Source organism: Simochromis diagramma, unplaced genomic scaffold (genome assembly GCF_900408965.1).
Source record: "Simochromis diagramma unplaced genomic scaffold, fSimDia1.1 OVJJ01000685.1, whole genome shotgun sequence".
NCBI lineage: Eukaryota > Metazoa > Chordata > Actinopteri > Cichliformes > Cichlidae > Simochromis > Simochromis diagramma.
In genome coordinates this window covers 17,021,484-17,045,188 of record NW_024387477.1, presented here as the reverse complement: position 1 = coordinate 17,045,188, position 23,705 = coordinate 17,021,484, and the positions used below count along the sequence as shown (strand labels likewise).

At 39.0% G+C, this 23,705-nt stretch overlaps 1 protein-coding gene across 9 annotated transcripts in view; it reads left to right on the top strand.

Annotated features, from left to right (window-relative positions):
- diaph2 (diaphanous-related formin 2) overlaps positions 1–23,705 on the top strand; it is a 357,889-nt gene that overhangs the window by 198,330 nt on the left and 135,854 nt on the right. For all 9 annotated transcript variants that reach the window (XM_040016586.1, XM_040016585.1, XM_040016582.1 and 6 more), the window contains 3 exons: positions 1,331–1,432; positions 6,116–6,210; positions 23,247–23,348. In XM_040016586.1, coding sequence (XP_039872520.1) covers positions 1,331–1,432; positions 6,116–6,210; positions 23,247–23,348 — 299 coding nt within the window. The remainder of the gene's footprint in view (positions 1–1,330; positions 1,433–6,115; positions 6,211–23,246; positions 23,349–23,705) is intronic.

Genomic DNA, 23,705 nt, shown 5'->3' with positions numbered 1-23,705 from the left:
AGAACAGTAGCAGTATAATGTCCTCGTAAGTGGATATCAGGCCCATCGTAGCGCAAAATTGAGTATTTTGGTCTAATTAACCCAAAATGTGATGTCCACATATGTGGACGCAGGTCCCAGGAGGTTAAAATGCTTTGATCATGAGCAAATTTCTTCTTTCTGAAACACACCTGAGCATTTAAAGTCCAGCAGGTGATAAATTCATAAAAATAATTCATCATGACATTTAAAGAGTTTAGTTTGCCAAACAAAGTAGAAAAAAGGAGTAGCATGTGTATGATTCTGTCCCCTGCAGGCTCATGTTTTTAGACAAATTGGGTGTTACTGCAGTACTGTTATTGTGGTGTTTCCCCAGTGTGCAGACTCAATAATCTGTCCATTATGAAAACATAGGGTCTCTTCATTCTTAGACAAATTCGTCTATTGTGTTCAGTCACAGACTTAATACTATTTTTTGGGATTTGTGGGGGCTAACACAATTATCTTCCTGGCTCTAGGAAGTTAACAGGCAGGGCCTAAGGGAAGGAGCGGTGCTTATCAACCATCTACCCACTGTCACAATGACAAAAGTGTTGGCACATGCAAATGAAGATAGGAAAGTTGTCTGCAAGACTTTCCTCTGATGCTGCAGATGATTATATTGCATATTATGTCGTTCCACTTTTATGTTTAAGGTTGCTAACATCAATCAGTTCTGCCTATCACCAACCTTATATGACATATGTTAAGGACTGCAGAAAGCAATGCATTCAAATCAGTTCCATGTATTGCTGCTTATGTGTATAAAATGGCAAAACCACGCACATTTGTCAACATTTTTACCTTTTGAAGGTTTATTTATTTAATGTAACACATTTAGAATCGGTGTGACTGTTTCGTATATATTCAGTCATTTATTTTAGGTTTTCACATTAAGTGTAGAATACATCACAGGCTGATCAGTTAGATTACCTGCCAAATGTTTCAGCAGTAGCTGATTTGCTTTTGCCTTTTGTCTAGATGCAGGACCAAAATACTACTTTCCGGGTACTGAAGCAATGGTTTTTAATTGGTTTATGCCATCTGTTGGCATCTAACGCATGTTGTCCTGTACGCTTACTTTTAATATGCATTGAGATTCTAATGTATGTAAATTAATTATTTTTCTATGTTTTGAGAAATGGTGGAAAAATGTTGTTTAATGTCATTTCATTCTTGCTTTTATATAATGGTGATAGCAGTTAGCTTCAAAATTTAGCTTAATAGTATGCTCTTGTCCCCAAAATGAGTATTTCTTATGTTATGTGTCTATATATCTACGTATGTAAAATTTCTTTTTTTTTTCTTGCAGCAAGAAAAGACCTGAAGGATGAAAATGAAGAAAAAGTGCCACAATTTAAGAAAAAGGCAAAAGAGCTTCGTATCTTGGATGCCAAGACTGCACAGAATCTTTGTAAGTAGATGCAGTTATTTGTCCCACAGAAATGAACCACAACCATAACTGAATGTTCTTCCTCAGTAAGGCTGGTGTTTTGTTGAGTTTTTTTATTTGGTATGTAGTGTTTTATTTGTGTCCAAGCCTTTTGATTTGTAAAGCACATTTTTGTTAGAACTGAATACTGAAATTACATGTAGGTGTTTAAAATCACTTGTGGCCGCGAGTAGCCTGTTTACCTAGTACAGGTGTATTAAGTCACCTTCCAGGCTTCTTTTTATTTTGCTCTTCAGTTAACATGCAAATGATCTAGAAAAAACAGACAGAACTCCTACTCCTTCTTCTTAAATAGTGTGTGTGCTTGTTAGCATATCTGCCTGTCTGAAAGATTTGGTATAATATAGCTCAGAGTGACAATATAGATCATAACACCTCAACAAATATGAATGTCACATGTTAAGATTATGCCAGTCAGTTGGTGCTTGCTTGTGTAGGCTCTCTCTAGGTACTCCGAGACATGTGTGTCGGGCCGTAGGTGTGAATGTGAGTGTGAATGAATTGTATGACCAGCAATCAATCTAGTGTCTCCTGCCTTTTGCCCCACAACTCTCAAAATAGGCTCCAGTCCCATGATGAAATACAAGTGGTTAAAAAATGGATTAATGTTTAGATTGCAGTCCACTCATTTGTTTACATGTGTCTTTCACACCGTTGTTATTTAAGCAGAAAGGGTGAGAATTGTAAACAAGTGATGACATATTCCATAAATAGAGATGTGATAAATTACTTAAATTTGCTAAATATTGAGCACAAGTTTGAAACACAGAAGCCTGTTTGCTGCATTTGTATGATTCTGTCATTGCACGTCATTGCATCCTTGTATGGGCTGTGACAATGTTGATATGATAGGTGTCACTGCCATCTTTTATTATATAACAAGCAGATGGGCTTAGAATTTGACAGGAGGCAAAAATAAGAGTGTAGAAAACCTCACCTTCAGGAGGGAAATGGTTGGAAGCATGTTGTTGTACTTAGTTATGCAGCTCTCCTGAGCCGCGTTGACACATACTACAGCATCATAGATCATATTCTGTGCGTGCCTCTGAGTTCCCTTTACAGTTTTGATGTTTAGTAGTTTTGAAGGTCCGGTGACTGAGATATGTAGGTAGTTGTAATGTAAATGCCATGTTATGTGTTGTGGTATAGCAATCATGCGTACCAAAGTCTGATCATTTGAACTTATATTAAGCTTAATGTTGGCTTTTGACTTTAGGGTCAGCCCAAATTAGAGAAATTAACTTTTTGATTATTTGAATGTACATATGAACCTTGTTTAAGAATCACGAAAAGCTGAAAGCTAGTAAATTCTTTATTTGAGGAAATTTCAATGAAAAACTAACATATGTTCTATAACATTTCATATTGTAAATATTTTAAATACAAGAGAGAAGTTGACCAAAGTTAAATTACTACTTAATGTTTAAGAAAATTGTTCATTACAGTGGCATGCTATTGTACTGAATGTATACATCACACCTTGCAATAATGGTCTTAAGACTTAAATGGTGTTGCATAGACATTTTTTGGGGGGGTTGCAGTTAATGTATAGAAGCTTTGACATAGTGTAGCCCTAAAATCTTAAGCTATATATATATATATATATATATATATACTCTCTCTTCAAAGTTCTTTTCAACTTTCCCTTACGGTACTTGTCGTCTATCGGTTTTGTGCCGGTATTTAGCCTTAGATGGAGTTTTTTATATATATATATATATATATTAGGGGTGCAACGATACACAAAATTCACGGTTCGGTTCGATACTTTGGTGTCACGGTTCGATATTTTTTCGATACAAAAGAAATGTTCATGAATATATATTTTAACTCAAAACTACAGTTTTTAGATTTAATGTTGCTGAAACAACAAAATAATAAAAAAAAAAAAAGGTAAATGGTAAATGGACTGGTTCTTGTAAAGCGCTTTTCTACTCTTCTGAGCACTCAAAGTGCTTTATATAAATCTATCTGATCGAGAAATCACTCATCTTTGGAAAAGAGAGTTTATTACAGAGAATATGCTAGCCTGAAACTGAATTTAATAAACTCGTAAAGGCAACGTAAAAATATTTTTAAAAATAAGGCTTACACTTAGTTAGCTTACTAATAATAATTACAGTGGCTTGTCAAGACAATGTACTGCAATTCATATGAATTTTAATCTTATTCAGTATGTCAGGTGCTTCAAGAGTAGTAAATCTCCTACTCAGTATACTTCCCCAACTGGAACAAAAAAGTATTCGACACAATGCTTTTCTGTCTTTTATCACTTTTCTCTGCAGCTGTTTGTTTGTTTTTAAACACAGCTTGTGCACAATGTAGCAGCTGTATAAAAAGAATTAATAAATGGAAAACCTACATAAAATGCATACTTTTTAAATTTAAGATTAGCAAATAAAGCTGGATTACACAGGCAAGAAAATATTAAAATATTAAAAACAAATAAAAAAAATTTTTTTTATATATAATGTTTAAGAATTCATGTATTAAAACAGGATGTACCAACTGGTTTCTCAGTGAAGAGTTCCTGCAATTCTGCTTAGAACTAGAAACCATTGAAAACCAATTGTTTCCACAAAAATAATTAATGCACAAACAGAATTCCAACGCATTTCAGAAAGTAAACTTGCAGGGCAGCATGCCACCTGTTTTCACTTCCATTGGAGATGTTTAAGTTTTGTCAGAGTCTGGTGTGCTATATTCACTACTTTTTTTTTACTATACATGCAATTTTAACATCTTCATGTGCACTTTGTCTCTATTCTTGCTGGAGAAGAGAGTTGAGAGATTTAAGTCCAGAGGGACACTTAGAGGTGGGGTCTGCCTCAGTGAGAGAGTGTTGTGAGAGGCGATACAAACCCTGCGTTCTTGTATTTCCTGAAAGAGGACTGAAAAAAACTCAGCATAGAGCTACGATACTTAATAAATTTATTAGACCACCTTTCATAAAAACCAAGAAAACACAGATATTTAAAAAATCTGTCAAAAATGAGCTTAAAGCTAAAAATCATATTGTTACTTATTAGACAAACAGAATTCATGTTTATATTGCTCAAATGAATTCATCGAGCATAACGTTCAACTATTCAAACTATTTTTTTCTATTCAGGAAAATAAATAACTTCAATTTGACGCCTTAATAAAAAAATAATGATGTGTGTTTCCCTTTTTTATATTTTTTTTTGAAAAACAGTACATTTGAAAATTCATGGATAACAACAGTAATTATATCACAGCATTAAAAATGTCATGTCGATTAAAGTGCTTCCACATGCTGGCGGATTAACCGTTACAGAAACATAAAATGATTTTGATAATTACCAATGCTATTCATTTAGAGCAGCTATGCCATAAACCGTACATTGCGTGGTCTACTACATTTGCTGTTGTATCTCTATAGATGTAGTATCACTTATAGTATCACTTTCTATCCCTTTTCAACAGTACAGAAAATGGAACATAAGAATCAGATGTTTGATTCCCATATCAGTAATGCAGTAATGCAAAGCTCCTTTGTATACAAACTAAAACGAAAAATACACCTCAGTGCACCTGGAAAAACACATACATACTAATCCTCATGGGGGAATGTGCAGGTGCAATTTTCTGCTAAATTGTGCACCAAAACGGCATTGTGCTGCTGAATCTCATCAACACACCTACACCTACACCATCACAGGAAATAAGAACCAGGTGCAAGCTGATCGCACCAAATGTTGGATTTTCAGCCTGGAACTTTTTTTTTTTGCCTTCCCATCTACGTTTCCCTCACTTTGAATCTCCAATATGTCCTAGTATCCAATACATATGACCTATGAAGGGCGACTCTTAAGAGAACTCAGTACTGAATATCCAGCTGTAGGTCTATTGAAGAGACAATACGAAGCAAAGACAATATGCTTTATATGACAAAAAATGTTGAGCTGAGGAAAGGTAGGTTTATTATGTAGTGAAACCAGAAAATGATGCTAGATGTTATGGGACTAAAGCTCTACAACACTATATCGTAAATCAAAGTGATGGCAACGGTGTGTTATGCTTTGACTGACTTAAATGCAGTAAATACTCTGTATATTAAGTAGCAGTAGACTATGAAGAGCTGAAAAAACTACGCACTCCTTCTCTGTTGCACGTCACATACAGACATCAGGTCCCAGTGCTTCAGTAGTTAAGCAGCTGTTGAGTGACTCTCCTCCAACTCATTACCAAACCTCCATGTGTGACTTCCACCTGGATACACCATCAGCTCCACTTTTCAATGTAGCCACCCCACCTGGAGTGTGAAACAGCCACGAGGCTTTGCCCTGAGGCAAATTCACTGGGCACCTTTGTATCCACCCTTACAAAAGCATGTAGCTGTTCACATGACACAAACACTGCTACAGCTAATTAAAAATATTCTCATTATTAGTATTGTTATTATTACCTGTCACTCTTTTACGTGTTGTTGTTAAATCTTGATTTTTCTTTCCTGTCCAGCTTTTGTGACACAGACTATCCAGTCGAAAGGCTTAAAATGCATTAGTTTTTCCAAGTGGAAAGTTAGGTCTGTGGTCATTTTGTGCTGAAATGTCTCTTTGAAGCCTGCAGTCTAATAAAAAAGGGAGAGGAAATGACTCTTTTCTGTCTACATCACAACAGCAATTTTCTTGGGCTCGTTCCGCCTGCCTTATGAAGAGATCCGGGACATTGTGCTCCAGGTAGACGAGGAGAGACTGAGTGAATCACTCATCCAGGTAAGACTGATACTCAGTGTGGTGCGTAAGTACCCCCCTTCCCCCCATTTTTCCTTTCTTTTTTACCCTTCTCTGTTACTTTGCAGTTTCTAAAAAATGTGTGAACTTTGTGTGTGTGGAGACCTGGTGTGGTCTCTTTTTTTTTTTTTTTTTGCACAAGTCAGTCGTCTCATTTTCATGTGGACCATAGAGACCCACCCTTTATCCTATTACAATGGATGGAGAAGGTGAAGGCTTGGCAAAGTCTCCTCAACTCCGCCCCCATCTCGTCTTGTCTTTGTTTTAAACCGTGATTAATGAGCTTTCTAAAGGCTACTTGTTTTTTTCTATTTTATTTTTCACTGTCTCAAAAAAAAAAACATTAATTGAAAACAAGGTGGATGCACTTGAGGTGAAGATGCATCACTGTGCAGCCTGAGCCTCAATCTGTACTAACATTTCTTGCACTGTCCTTGTGAGTAAAGCAGCATGTTGGCTTTTATTACTGTTTTATTTCTGCAGTAGGAGGTGTGTACCCTAGGGGTGAGTAGCAAATAGAACATTTGATTTCAGTATAATCTTGGCAGTGATACACTGCTTTCTGTGCATGAGTGTGTACAGAAGTCTTTTCCCCCCCCTTTTCTTTACTTGACAACCAGGAGTGGACATTGTTGAAGTGGCTGCTGATTTCAAGCTTAGGTCCAGAGAAAGGGGGAAAAGTTCCCACTAGCTTGAAGGGTGTCCTGTGGTGTCTGGCATTGGGACAGTTGATCTATTGGGTCCTGTGGTTGTGAGGTGGGCTTCTTTGGATTGCGTTTGCTCTGACACATCCTGTAGATGCTCAGTCAGATCAGTGTCATGTGTTCCTCAAGTCATTCCTGGCAATGAGCTGGATCACACTGCTTTTGTGTTAAAGTTCTAGTGTGGTCTCAGAATGCAGCTGTGGTGTGGAGGTGGGTGATTACTTGGTTTGCACCAATGTTTAGTAAGGGAGCACATGTGCCAACATAACGCCCACACAATTCCCAGGAAATAACTTCCCCAGTATAGCTGTGCAAAGTAACAATGTGATTAATGTTATTCAATTAACTTGAAAGTGGTCTTAATGTTGCTTCTGGTTGGTATATTGTATATACCAGTATATATCCTTTACCACCAAAGCACGATTTGTACATCAACTAATGTAAATCCTGCAAAATCAACCCTTAAACTGACTAGGTGAAAGTACAGCCACAGGGTGTGTATGAGAGGACACACATCCCTCCTCTTTGGGGGGGAAGTATGTTAAAGTACTAACACATTGCCAGTACACACAGCACCACATATGATGTGATGAAGAAATCATGGCTGAATGTAGCAAAAATACACCAATGAGAAATGTCTCAGGGTTAGTCATATGTAGCTTTTTCAGCATTCAAACAGCTAGAAAGAGGTTTTTTTATTGTCCCCATTTACTTTCTCCATTTTACTCTTTATTCAATGTGAAGCAGGACAGTGGGGTTTCTAACAAAAAGGCTCAACGGGGCTTAGGAGAATGAGCGTATGACTCAGTAAGAGCATCTGAAAACCAAGCTAATGTCATGAAATCTAGGGGGAGCCAGGGTGACCAACCGGGTTAACTTATTGGTACAGAAGGGGCACACATCTGGCATGTATGTCACTGCTGGTTAAATAATGGTCTGCATGGTCTGAAGTAGAAAGTTCAGGCGGAACAGTTTGGATAGCATCCCAGTTATTAACAATTCTTTCTTCTGTTAATTCACCTGCTGTTATGCTAATGTTATATAATGTCTCTTTTGAATTTGCTTTGAATTAATTAAATTATGATTCTCTTACATTAGAGGTTTACTAGCCTTTATATATGGTGTATAAATAGCATTTGAGTGGGTGACAATGCATACATATTCTATTATTGTGGAATATAAGCTTTTAACTAAATCCAATGCAATTGTTTAATGCATGGATATAACACTGATGCATTCTCATTTTATGAGAATGAAGTTCATTTTAAATATTAAGGTTGAGGTATTAAAAATCAGTTTGAACCCACAGACAGCTCAAAGCGTATGTCATGTGTTGTGTAGTGGTTAAAATGTGAAGCTCGAGGACTTATTAAACTGTGTCTGACTGAAAGCACGATTTGCTGCAAATGGTACATTGCAATAATGTTTGGCAAGAGAGGGAAGCAAAACAAATGCGTAAATTTTTATTTACATGAAAATGTTGCTAATTGTATACTTAGATAACCATCCTACTGAAATATGAATGAGGTGATTATAAAGCAAAAGCGTGCAGAAATGAGCTCGCAAATTAAACGAGGCAGCAAGCAACACATGCCCAACAAATACAATTATAGCTATAGTTGAAACTATGCAGAGGCGCTGAAGGGAAGCAAAAAGACTCCCTGCTGGGTGACACAGTCCTGAGTGTGGGCTCCATCTGCACAGTGCTTATCCACATTCATTATGCTGATTAATCATTCCTCACCACCCACTTTCAGCCACACGCCAATCACCATTTATCTCGTGGACAGATGCACACACATAAAATAAAGCAAGGACGCTTTCAAAAGTAAATGAGTAACAACAACAATAAAAACATTATTAGTAAACTTTCTTCATCTTATTCTTCATCTTCACCTTCTGCTTCTTGCTCTTCTTAGCAAAAGTGTACATGCTATTGGTTTTACACCAGTCATTTACTGTTACTGAACTACAATCAAAATGTGCAATGGAAATTTTTAGTGTTATTTTTTCTCATTCAAAAATTGCCACGTTGAAAAATTCATTTGGCAATTAGACAAAGAGTGCCTGTATTTGTGGTGAAGAAGAGGAGACGTGAACAATTCCTCCTTTTTAACTGGCTGTGCAGTTTTCGTTATGAAACGAAAATAACCAAGTTCAAATGTCTGTTCAACAATTGGAATCAACCAGATAAGTTTAAAGAATGGTGAAAATGGAAAGAATCAGGGAAGCAAGAGGTGTTCATAATCCATCTAAAACCCTGTAACTCAATCTTATTACCTTCCTTCTCAGTCGACATGTCTAATGTAATGATTTGTCAGCAGAATGTGGCAGTACGCTGGCCTTGAAGTACCCCTACAATGTGTCACCCTGGCAGAGCGGATAGATAGGAGTTGATTGGCTCTCCTTATTCTGCATTAGGGCCCATCAACGCCTCGGAGATGATATACACATCCCTGAATGTTAGCAGACAGTCCTGGATCTCCCCATTCATCCATGCCCCACACGAATGCTTGCACCCTTATTTTCATCTCCATGCACCCAGCATGCAAACATAAGTACAGCACATGCAAATGGATAGACGGTGTCAGTTATCCCCTCTGTTTTCTAGTCCCTGTAAAACTGCATTATGCATCATCTAACCAATAAATGTGTGCACAGTCCTCAAACACACACACACACACACACACACATTTGCATTCTGTCATGCCCTCTTTCTTTGTCTGTGCTCTTTGTTTGACTACAATAGACATAGTGCTGGTGGTCATTTTTGTAAATCAGGTCAGCTTCATCAAATTTTAAAAGACAGAGTCACCACACTACCATATAGATTATAACAGTGTGGACAATGACAAACAACAATACCAGTTGGCTCAGTGAAAGCAGGTTGAGTCTCAGAAAGCATTGCAAAGGTCTGCTTTTAAAAGAGCTGACATCCTGACAAAGCTATTCATTGCTTTTATTGGCGGCAGGAGAAGCAGCAAGGGAAGGGTCCTGTAGACCTTTTTTGTGTGTGAAAGAGTCAGGCACACGTGGGCTTCAGGGCCAGGTTCTATTGTGTTTGCATTTAGTTTTGGCACTGCAAGACTACGAGACCTAAGCAGCACTCTGGCTAAGAACACATCTTCCACACTTGCATTATTTCAATCATTTGTGTGGATATGTGCCCATGAGCCTACTGTTACTGATTTAAACTGTTGCCTTTGGTGTTTTTATCTGTCCAAAAGTACCCAACAGCCTCTTTGCCCCAGAGGGGGGAAGGCTTAACTGGCATAATGATGGTATTTGGTCCCATGCCCTTACGGTTCATGCCAAAGGAACACAAGGAGGCCAAACAATGCCCAGATTATTAATAAGCACTTGTAAACTTGAATAGTTTATAGTGCAATCAACTGGTACACATGCAGGGAGTTATTAGCTCATAACCTTTCTCTGTTAGAGTAGTTGTCACTGGAGAATTGCAAAAAGAAGTTAAAGTTGCTGACAATGTTGCCATTATTGTATTAAACAGGGTTTGCATTCTCAAAGAGAAACTGTGTCCAAAGGCTTATTTAAATTATTTTTTACTTACAGTAGGACGGATTAAGTGGTGTTGGTTTTTAGGAATTTAGATTAATGCTTAGCAAGGATACTCTCCAAGCACTCTCTCAGCTCGTTCTTTTGTCTTGCCACTTTTTTCCTTATTATTCTTGTACAATGTTTCTGCTGGACTACCTTGCATTCCCTCATTGCTTAATTGGCACATCTTGGGAAATAGTTCTTTGTGATTACAGTTTATAAATTCTTAAGCTGTCTACAATGCATGTATACCCTCTTCTAATGCTCCCCCGGGCAAATATAAGCTTTTTTAGGTCTAATCAGCTTTTCTCCTTCCATCAAGCAAAAACAGCCCGTGGTTCTTCGTGCTGTATACATAGTTGGAGATCACAGCCCTTGTGATGTCCAATTATGCTCCATTTCTAATTTAACCATTTCATATTAAAGCGCATCACTACATTGACCTCAGTAGGTGAGAGCAAACATGTAATCATAAAGACTATATTTAAATTAGGCAATTTTAGTCTGGGAATTCATAAATGCAATATGCAATATATGCAGTATTTTGCATCATCATCCTTTGTCTTTTAATAGATATGCTTTTTTAAGGCACTTATCAGCTCGATTGCTGCAGTTATTTTTGAGAACTTGCCTCCACTTTGGGTCCAGGGTATTTCAGTTTCTTCTCTTTCTTTAGCCAATCCAACTCGCTAAATGAAGTTAAAAGAGGGCATGTGTAGGGGCTTAATCATGCTGCAGAATCAATCTTGGATTCACCAAATTATAAATAAAAGTCTTAAAATTCAGATAATTATTTCTCTCTCTCTATTTTACCCCATCTGCATTGAGAATGAAACTTTAGGCTTCTGGAGAGCAGCTCTTTTCTCGGTCTCTACTAAGAACACACCACGTGATCTAGCTTTTTGAAATGAGGGAGTCATCACTAAATGTTTTAGTACGCCCAGTTTTTGGTGCGTGTGGTAAGCTAACTCTCGTCAGCGGATGATATGGCCCTAGGGGCTTGTTTTGCAGAATATCAGAGTGGCTCCTTAATGTTTAATGTCTGCCAATGTATTTTATATTACCCCATCTTCTTTTCAAAAGGAAAGGCTAATGACTAACACTGCACCGCTGCTATTCATTTGTAATTAGTATTGCCCTATGTTGTGTGCAAATGCACTAGTAAAAATATCAAAGAATTGCATAATAGTGGCCATTCGCTTGCATTTAAACTTAGCATATCCTAATTGAGTCAGTGTATGCATACCACTTTTATTACTCATTGGTTGACATACCAGCGCTTTTAGGTAAATAGTGGGACATTTCTTTATTCCTTTTTATGCTTTGTATATAAGCAGAACATTGTTACATACATTGCACTCAACTCCTGATTTAGCGCAGAAAAAATGAAAATGATACAATGCTGCAATATCAACAGGAACAGACCAATAGCCTGTACGTATTACACCTTCTTTTTCAAGTACAGCACTTATTTAAATAAATATTTCCCCAGTCTGACCTATTCTGACCCTGCTGTGATATCCTGTACATGAAAACAGGAAAAGCAGTCTCCGCTATCAGTTTATAGCATTTCTTTAGTCCCTGTTTTGCTCATTGCATTGTAGGTTTTTGAAAATATGTTTTCATTTTCAAAGTGAAAGCAAAGTGTCTAACAGCCCTAAGATAACAGCAGATATCCTGACTTCATGTTTCCTTTGATGGCTTTTTTCTTTTTTTTGGGATCTTCTATGCCTTACTTCTCTGGGGAAAGAAATGCGCTGATGTGTAACATGTATACGTAGAAATTTAAATAATTTAGGGCTCTTAATATTTTTCTGATTCTCAAAGAGTGATGATTATGTGGCTGTCATTTCATCAATATCAGTTCACATTATCAGTGAAGACAATTTAAAGTGGCAGGCTGAATAATCGGTCGCTAACGTGGCTAACAAATGCTGCATAAAAATGATGATTACTTCAGTTCAATCAGCTGTGTGAACACAAATGGATAATTGATGCTTCACAAATACGATATACCTTTCACATAAATTGAATATTTACTTTGAAGCTCAATTTATATGTAAAGCTAATGATAATAATAAAGGTTCTTCACTGGCAATGGCAATTTTAAAGGCGTATCAACTTACTGCATCATATACAGTCCTAATACACACTGACTAGTTGGTCTCCCAGTAAACACAAGTGTTGTCAGCTTTTGGCTTTTCACTACATCCCTTCACTTCGCCATGGCAACAACCTTTCCACCAGGTCTCACAGGAGTCTTCGGAACTAGCCTTGCTTGTTATTATTGTTTATCTCTCTTGTCAATCACCCAGATCACCACCATGCTCATCCATATGCATGGCCCCATCATTACATGCAGTTGCTCATTGGCTGCTGGGTCTTGCAGTGCCCATGCCAGTCTTTGTTCGCTGCTGTAACAGGTGATTGTAGCAGACTGGCACATTGTTGGGCATCATTTTCATGGTGTAAAAGTGCACATGTGGGGCATGGCGATAAGTATGGGCCTGTTGGATTAGAGCTTAAGCAGGAGAAACGAGCCCCCATGGGCTTAATTGTGGTTTATTTTGGCACACAGCACATAACTCTACTCTGCATCAAATGCCAATTTAACAATGAAATGTGAAATACATTATGCAGACTTGGGAGGGCTGGAAAAATAAGACAGGAAAGGAGAGGAGGTATTGAATAAACAAAGTAAAGGCAAGGAAAAAGAGAAATCGGGCTTGATTTGGTGCTATATCAAAATGTGTTTTAGAAGTGATGGCCAGCACCCAAGGTACTACATGTACTTTTCACTGATCATCACCAAGCTGCTGATCTGTAACCACAGGGTCCTGGCCAGGTACTCTGTCCTAAGGTTGAATATTGATTAAAGGAAAAAACACACAGGCACAGACACACACACCTACACACGCAGTAGGAAGTCCATTCACAATGCACCACAGCAGTTAAATTTTGATTATGTGCGGTCCATTCAGCTCCTTCTCTGGCATACCGGGTGCTGTATTTCCTTAACCAAGTAAAAATTTGTTTTCTGTTTTCACTTTCCAATTCGGTGTCTTTGTTTCTGTGACAGATGGCACATCATTCAAAGAAACCCTCTCAGAAGGCAGACTCCATAAACAAATTAATTTCTATTACTGTTTTGCATGCATGCTCTGTTCTTACGTGATTGACAGTCGCCTCATATATGCTCTGTATTAGTAAGACTATATGAGACATGGCAAAAGAAAAATGGATACAAATGAGTGACAATTTCAGTGCAGCTGAGTAAAGTTCACCCTGCTATCTCCACCTTGGCAAGTTTGTTTCTTAGCAAATGATTTGAATACAGTTTCCCCTGGTATTCTTAAAACAATATGAACATCATAGAGGAGTGATAATAGTTGAATACATGTTTTAAAGCAAAGTTTATTGTCAGTTATTTATAAAAAAAAGTTTCATTTGTATTCAAGTGAGAACGGATGCGCTTTAATCTCTTGCTTTCACTGCTTTGTGTGTGTGTGTTGCTTGTTTCTGTCTCTTTTGCCACCTCTCTGTTTTAATTTTTCTTTTTGTGTGTGTAAACTTGTACTTGCTTTCTTACCCTCACTCTTAATCGCACTTCACACCTTCCATCATAAATACAAGTGCTCAGGTATGCATGTTTAACAAAAAATCCTCATATTTTATCCTAAAAGGCAAATTTAATGTCACACTAAGTCTGTCAGCTTTTCCAGCCCCAACCCTGAAATTAATCCCTCCCCACATCTCTCCCAACCTGTTTTCTTCTCTCTGTGTGTTTGTCTTTTTCTCTTAGACTGCATTTCCCATTTAGTTTAATGCGATTTTAGAATCTGCCACACTCAGTTCGTTGCCTGTCAGTCTGTCACTGTCGCTTTGCTCACAGTGAGATTTGACGTGTTTATGTCGTTTGGCAGGATGTAGATTGTCTAAACTATGCAGCTGTAAGACTGATGTTCTTTGTTTAACATGTTTACCTCCGAGACATGATTTGCCATTTCTTTCTGCTGCTTGTTCTTATTTTTAACCTGTACGTCGCTCCTGTAGTGTCAGATTTAATTGTGGAATGTTTTCTAAGATATTTTAAAAAAGCACAAAAGTAATTGTAAATGCATTCGATATGATTTGAAACATAACAATAGTTTATTTGAGATTTGTAAACCTAATTTTTTTCTAGTGCTGAATATTTCCAAGCCAAATTTGTGTTGCAGTGTACTTTATTTCGTTGATTGTTTTTCAGTCAGAAGTGCTCCCATTTGCATAAACAAAAACACAACTTGATAGCCTTTGTTCCATGTATTCAGTTTACAGTAATAGTAACCTTTTGTTTGAGATTGATGCCGTCTACGCCCACAGAGCATTGTGCAAAGTTGCTTTTTTCTTTCTTTTGACTATTAATCTTAGTTTGAGGAAAAAAAACAAAAAAAAGAAACTTTTGAAATTGCCCAAGTCTTTCTTTTTAGACTGTCAGGGGTTGGGTTAAGAAGTAAGGTTTGCAGAAAGCTGAGAAGTCTTTGCATCTGTTGATTATTTTGTTATTGATTCAACCCAAAGTCTTCACTGATTTGCCATGAGCCAGGTAAAAAGCCCGCTGAGGTGTCACGGCAGATAAGTGGCAGTCCCATGTTGTTCTCATCACAAGTGTGGGAATAATAGCAAATGTTTCTCTGTCTTCAAAAACTGAGGAGAAAATCAATTAAAAGGAGAAAATCACATCTGTCAAACACATGGCAGGCATGGCTTGTCTTCTGTCTTTGTTATAAACCTTCCATATGCTCTTTAAAAAGGGGCACAATTTACTCAGATCATATTTTAGACATCAGATAACGCTTTCTCGTTTCTCCTTTATTTAACCCAACTTAATAAAGAGTTTATTGCTCTGAGAAAAGTTCCATCGATTGGCGTATCTCTAATATCGCTGATTGTATCTCAAGGGTTCTTGGGCTTCTTTGTCATTTTGACTTTGCTTTTGGGAATATGCTGCTCAGAGCTCTGGTATGAGTTGTAGTATTATTGTACTTACAAGTCCAAGTCAATGAAATTTGATGATGATATACACCGTATATACATATATGTATTTAGCAGATACAGTAAGCACTGTCACTGTAGCCTGAATGTCAGTGTTTTTCTTAAGCACTACATCACCAATCCTTTTTTTAACCGCATGCAAGCATTTAAACTGTTTGTTAAAGTTTATAGTTATTGCATACCCAGTACTGCCCATTAAGTTGTTCTACCTTGGCGTGTGAGTGCTGAATGCTATGAAACTGTGAATTGACAGCAGCAGAGATCAAAGTGTTGAAGTAAAAGCCCTACAGACACTGTCATCCTCTGCAAATGTTTAGTGAACCGAAACCTGTATCTCATTACTTTTACACTCTTCTTTACCCTCTCAGCTGCTTCCAATCCCCACCTTGACAGTCTGAGTACTAATAGTGAAATTATTCCTACATATATCTACATATATCTACATATATATTTAGATATATATATATATATATGTGTATATATGTAAAAGAAAAACAAAACAAAAAAAACTAAATCCCCTCTGGCCCTGCGGACAGTCTTTATCCCCTTTATCAAGCTCAGCTCCTCTACCAGATGCCTGGGAGCATAAGGGTCCTGGTCAGTATCTAGGAATGTTCCTAGGGATGTGCTTTTCTGGACAGAGAACAAGAGAGCAGAGACGTCATTCACGGGATGTGCTGGAGCCACTTTTTTCCAGGTTGGGGTTCACTGCCCCAAGTGCCCCAATTACCTTCACATTCCCACACCTTCTATAGCTCCACTGTAAGCCTCAGTATTTGTTTCCTTCTTCCTGATGTGGTATCGTTACATCTATTACTACGGCCTTCTTCTTCCACTTGTCCACCACTACTCAGGTTGGCTAGCCATCACCAGTTTATCCACATGTAACTGAAAGGCCCACCTGAACCTAGCTCAGTCATTCTCAACCACTCGAGAGGTTGTGTCCCATTTTGACTTCGGGACATCCAGGCAGGCTTCTTTGTCTTTATGTCAGTGGCTTCCATCTCCTCCTTTGGCCAGCTTATTAAGCCAACTTATCTCATATCTGGCGCACGTAGGTGTTGATTGTCCCGATCTTGTTATTCCTATTCAGTTGGATCCTCAGGACTTGCCGTACTCTCTGCAGCTATTTGGTGGCTACAGCTTTCCTAGTGTTCTCTTCATGTTTCCTATTTGCTAGTGGGATTCCAAGGTACTTGTAGCTGTCCTCATTGTCTGTAACACTGGCTTTTGGTAGTACACTCCCCTCAGTAGGACTATGTTCCCTCTCCCATCCGTTCCCTTCACATCTAACTACACTTCTTTAGTCTGAATGACATTCCATTGTTGTTGCTGTAGCTCCTGGGGGTGTGGATCGAGTCGTGTTCACTTCTGGCATACAACTTGTATGCCATGTTGCTGCGATCTGTTTTTAGATGCATTAGCCACTGAGTGTTGCAGTTGTGTGTTGCATCCTTCTTAAACTGTATTCTTTCTAATAGAATACTGCTTAAAATAACCCTGCATTTCGTTAGCAAAATAAATGAAATGAGTCAGGTTGTGTGGAAGTATGTGATGCTTTCTTTTCTTTTCTTTCCTTTTTTAAACATTTATAGTATTTATGGAGCAATAAAGCAGCAGGGTATGCTTTCGGACATTCCCTTCTTGTGACTGACACATAACTGCTGTGTGGATATGCAATGTGTCCTTAAGTTCCCACTTTCATCTTTGTTTTATGTTTTAGTTTTTTTAAGCAAGACATGAAAAACTAAAATGCTCAGCTATGCAAATCCAAACAGATTTTCAAACTGACAGGTGGCCATGTTGTCTTTTTAATATAACGTGTAGACAATGACATTGCCAGTTTTCTACTCATATCAATAGTTTCTTCACTGCATTTAGCATAAAACATCTTACGACAAATGCGTACACAGTTGCTACACACATTTCACCTACACCTGCTTTCTTTTTTGAGGATTTAACATGAACAACATGCTGTTGTTGCTTCATGTTTCGCCGTGTCTTGGCACATGTGCTGATACGTAGCGCCTTCATCCTCACCCAAGGCGGTAAATGAATGTGTAGTTTTGCTAGCATACTTGCAGTAATCTCTCCTAGACTGCTGTGTGTGTCTGGTGGCCTGTGGTGAGGAGTCTGGCCCAGCGTCATCACCCAGACTCCCACATTGCTACACATATGGTGCTGCCTTTGTGTCAATTGTACTCTATGGGGTTTCTGATAATTAACAAGATGACAGACAAATGAAATGACAAGCACAAGGTGGATTAGATTTTCCACTACCTTGTCTTCTTGCTTTGTTTTTCATTTAGTTGCATTCAACTTCCATATTTTGAATGTTTTAGATTAATTTCACTTTTTTCGCAAGGTGCTCAAAATGTAACTGCAGTTTCTACTTTGCAAATGGCAAATTTAACAGACATTTTCTGTTAAAGTTTATATATGTAATGCCTGGTCTTGGATTTGCATGCTGTGTAAAAGTGCCGCATCAGTTTTGAAAGGTACAGACATGATTATAAATGGACTGGAACACATTTATCAACAAGGACTGCCAAGGATACTTTTCCTTCATGTCTCTTCTGTGCCAGACCAGACTCATGGAAATGGAAAGACATTGTGAAAGACTTACATTATGAGTGTGAAGACATATCCCTAATTATTTGCCAGAGAATAATCTAAATGATCGGATTTGTCACAGTATCAGCTGTAGCTATTGCAACAAATGAACAGTTTTCCTCTATATTACCGTTGTTTTATTCAGAGCCAACTCTACAATGTCAGACAGCACTGTTACTAATCCGACTGCTAATATTATCTTTTAGAGTTCACGAGAAGAACTTTATTCACAGCTTATTTTGTTCTGAGTTTATCTACCAGGAGAGTGTAGATAGTTTTTAGATTTTTGGAATTTTATTGCATACAGAAAAAGCCCATTCGGTTCAGTGAAACATGGATCATAAATGGATGTCACACATGAATTTTGGATAGTAATAGCATTCCAGCTGTACCTAAGCGGTCTAAACGGCTGCATTACTAAACATATTTGGATAGAACTCCTCGGAACACTTTAGCATGATCCGAAGTTTTCCCAGTCATTATTAACTTCAGCATGATCCTGAAAATTACAATTGCACCAATATTTTGTTGTTGTTGCTCTGTTTTTGTTTTGTTTTTCATATCCTAAAAAAATATTTATGTTCCTGTTGACATGATCAAAAGCCTTCATTATAAAAGCACCATTGCTTGCTGCAGACCTTAATTGGGGCTTTGGCAAAAGCAAGAAACATTTGATTTAATGGCTTCATCCCAAACAGGACTGCATGGCTTGCATTATAGCTCACTTTTTATATTGCTGAATTCCCTGAGGGAAGGACAGAGATGTCATCATTAGTGGGAAGTAGACTCTGGCTGTGTTGTCTGTGATGACTGCTGAGGTCTATAGCATGGTCAGCCAGGCCTGTGGCCCAGTAGCTGTGTCTGCTCTCTGTTTTCCCTGTCTAGGCTTCCATCTGGCCACGTGATCCTGCGCCAGTCTGCTCCTGCTGAATAAATTTGGGGAGCTAATGAGGAAGGAAGCTTTGTGAGGAACTGGAAAAGGGCACATCTTCCTCTCTTTTCCTCTGAGAAAAGGAGGTGGAAAAGTCGCTGTGGTCAATTTTATTAACTTGGCTGACCTTCACACAAACAATTAACATTTACAGAAAACGCAGCCCCTCCCATTATCTTCCTCATCTCCATCTTTAACTTCACTACCAGCAGGATTGTTTTTTCTTTTGCGAAGAAATTTATAAGACAATTGTAGATTGATGGACAACCCGCTGCATGTATTTTATAGACAGTAGCAAGGATATGTTGGCAATACTGCAGAAATTTGGATATCTTTTATTCGTTTTCAGGTTTAGTAATTGGCTAAGGGCCGCCATTCTCACAGTAATAAACCAGCAGTGAGCAGTAACTGCGTGACCTTATCTTGTCATTGTTGTATGAGTCCATCAGCAAACCACTGTGCACTGAGTAAAATCTGTTCCAATAAATCTGTTAAAAAAAAGTGTGTATTCATTTATATATACTAAACAAAACTAGACAATCCACTAACTGGGTCGCAGAGCCTGGACCAAGTCTAAACCTAAGCAGCAGGTGTGTCCAAAAACAAACAAATAGCAGTTCTGGTCACCGGCCACGGGACAAGCGGCACTTCACTGGGAACTGCCAGAGGCGACGGGACTCCTCAGGCAGCTTGGTTGGAGGTTGTCAACAGATGCGACGGAGAACCTTGGGCTTGGGCAGAACAGGACCAAGTGGCGGAGCACAGACCTCTGGCTGGGACAAAACATGCTGTGCCACAGATGAATGAGGTCCACACGGCGCGGGCACCTCTGGGTAGGACAAGGCAGACGGTGCAGAGAGCTCTGGCTGGGCCTGCACAGGGCACACAGCAGGCTCTGGATAAGCTACCATTCTCATTCTGGAAAAACATATGGGTTCCTGGACTGGCCGAACACCAGTCATCCCCACCTATGGAACAGCTACAGGTGCAGAAGTGGACTGGGTCTCAGCTGCCCTCGCCCTGGAAACTGGTGCAGGGACCCACCGGACATCAGCTGCTTCCACCTGAGGAACTGGTACAGGTCCAGAGGTGGACTGGGTCCCAGCTGGCTTTAGCCTGGGAACAGGGACCGCTGCAGGGGCCAACTGGACACCAGCCACTCCCACCCGAGGAACAGGTATGGGTGCGGGAGAGAGCTATGTCCAACCCGCTGGGGGAACTGGAATAGGGCCCAAGTCACAGGTGGAAAAACTCAACCAGTTTCAAAAGCACAACAGTCTTTGTATTTATGAATTGAATGATACAGGTTGGGGAGCAAAAACAGTCTTTTGATAGTCCAGCACACATTCACAGTAAACAGTCTTCAAAGAGGATAATTCAGGGTCCTCAGAAGTGACTGGTTCAGGGAAGTAAACTGTGAAGAGACTTTAGAGTCGCCCTCTTTGCAGACTTTAGTGGGTCAGCTACATGATGCACACGTTTAATGTTGGTTGCTTTTAAAGCAAAAGAAACAGTCTTAGATTTTGATGGGCTAGTGGTACACTGAACAGTCATTAGGACCTTTGCATAGCAAACAACAGTTTTTGACTTACCGTGAACACGAGGGAAAAGGTCTTTCTCACTCACAGGGAATTGCTCTGCAAAAGAAGAGCAGCGACCATGGGAGCCTAGCATCTTCTTGCTCCGACTGCCCCTGACTCAAAACCTTCAGCGAGCCACACAGCGGCATTGAGGTGGAAATGCCAAGCATTTCAGCTCGTCTCCCTTGGAACAGACATGAGGAGACACAATATATACAAGGAAGGAGGAAACAGCAGAGCGGAAACACCTGGGGAACACAGCTGAACATAGTCCGACTGATGAGACGGGAAGCAGAACAGAACATAATGCACCCAGGACGAAGGACTGACAAAATAAGACAGGAAGCACGAGAGACGCACACAGACTGACTACATACAGAGGGTGAGGGCGAGAGCATAGAGGAACCAGATAGACACATAGGGACATGACTGGGGTAACAGAGGCAAATAAACATGGAGACAAGACTAACTGCACAGGGAGACACCTATAATTAACACAGAAAACTAGACACAAGAGGATGGGAAACACTAAGGAAGGACTTGCTCTTACACAATGTATAACAGAAGAAGACTAAATATGCCAAGGGAATGGCTACAAGAAACAATAATGAAATTAACCAAGCGTAGAATTCATAATAAAAAAACCTAGAAAATCCACTAACTCAGAACGCTGGGTCACAGACCCAGGACCATGACAAATAACCAAAGTTCATGTGTTACTTTGAGGCTTGTGTGCTGCTTACTATGAATAAATGTTGTTGATACCAAGCGTAGTATTATGTCTTTGTGCTGATAGCTACAACAGCAATCGGGGTCATTGTAGGAAGAAAAAAAATGAGGTAGTAGTGTAATATTCAAGAAAAAATAACAATGAACAATAAAAAAACAAATCTCAAAGAATAAAATCATGAGTGTATTAGAAAAAAGCCAAAAACGTTTTCACAGTCCTGGCCACTTGATCGAGTTTCTTCTATCAGTGTTTCGGATTTGTCCAAATCTTGTATTATAGTTGAATGAAGAAACACATGTTAGACCCTGTTTTCTGCTCTTAATACCAGTTCAGTTTTATCAACCCCTACTGTGGTTAACTTGCTTTCATTAAGAAATATTCTGCTTAAGTTATTACGACATATAAACTATTTCGTTGTTATGATGCTCATAGTTCTTTTTCTCTTGCATTTCCAAATTGATGTTGATTATTCATAGTACTGTGTTTTTGGTTGTTGGTGTTGAGGAAAATATAAAGCACTCTAGTGGTATCAAGTAGTGAAGTAGAGTAGAAAGTAGAAATACATTTTACTAAAATTTTACCTACTTACTGTATAGTCTTCACATAGCCCCAGTGTTGGGAAGGTTACTTTTAAAATGTATTCCATTACAGATTACAGAATACATGCCCCAAAATGTATTCTGTAACGTATTCTGAATACTTTGGATTACTTAATATATTATCATGCTTTTTACAACAACGTGAATGTACTATTGCTGTGATTTATTACTGTTACTGAAGGTCCGCGACTCCGAACTGTAGTAAAGGGACCTCTGACTAATACGGCGGGGTCCCTGTCGGCTCGTAGCCGAAAAATAGCTTTACTTTGTTGTGTGGGTCAACTTTTCTTGACAGAGAGAGGCATTGAAAGGCTGCTCCAACGGAACTTATTGTTTCGGAGGAAAACACGAACACGGTGTACAGTCGAGTCTTAATAGCTTACTTACAGCTGGGCTCGTCAGGCTCTCTTCTTGGCTGCAGTGGTTATTATTATATTTACATGCTTCCAGCTCCCGTTTCTGCTCGATGACAACTCGTACTTTGCCTTTTTCTCCCTCCCTTGCTCACAGACACGAAACGTGTATGCCAGTCCATTCTCCCTGCAGCACGGACTACACTGCCCATGATGCTGCATTCTTTAGAGCTATGCTTGTAGCATTCTGCCTGTTAGCTTAGCACAACAACAACAACAAAAAAGCCTCTCTCACCCAGGAAACACAGAGAGAGAGAGCATCACCCTGTAACCATGGCAACCATAATGGTGCCGCCTGGAACAACAGAACGTAGCTGTCAAACAAACCCAAACAGTCCTGACCCGCGACAATATGAAACAGGAAAATACCGCAGTGTAATCCATTTATTTCAACAAAGTAACTGTATTCTGAATACCACCTTTTTAAACGGTAACTGTAACGGAATACAGTTACTCATATTTTGTATTTTAAATACGTAACGGCGGTACATGTATTCCGTTACTCCCCAACACTGCGTAGACCTGGATCTCATCTGCAGGTTGACTTGTTAGGAAAGGCATGTGTCCATGAGGCAACATGTGCAGTTTTTCAAACTATTTACTAACCTAGTAAACTAAATAGGAACACAATAGTGTGAGTCCAAGCAAAGAGCTGTTGTGGACTTTTTTCTCATTTTTTTGTGTAAGCTAAACTGTCCTCCGTGTCTGTGCAATGATTTTCATGTTGATGTGGAGAGAAAATTACATTTGCATTAACAGTAACTCTGTTGTTGTGGTGTGTGTGCGTGTGTGTGTGTGTGTGTGTGTGTGTGTGTGTGTGTGTGTGTGTGTGTGTGTGTGTTTCTTCCATTTCTAGAACCTGATAAAGAACCTGCCAGAGCAGAAAGAGCTGAATGCGCTAGCAGAACTAAAGGGTGAATATGAGGAGCTTGTGGAGTCAGAGCAGTTTGGCATTGTGGTGAGTATAATTTTCCGGTGCCCGCTGCCTCCCGGATTCCAACAAGAAAACAGTCTACACAATCACATTCCCTGTATGTTATAGTCAAATATTTGCAAGCACGCACTGTTTAAAAATTGAATTTTTACTTCATTACACACTCACTTTTTTGGGGAGCTGCTTGGTTTGGACACTGGTAGCTTATGACAAGGATTTTTAGAAAAAAGCAAAACTTCCAAATGACAGAGGCTGTAGTTGAAAGCGTCCTTTTGACTTGAGCAAAGAACAGTTCAATCATTTTTGATTAGAATTCTGCATCAAGAACTTACTGAATGCCATATTTTGACATCAGCTGTCAATGTTGTCTCATGATAAAAT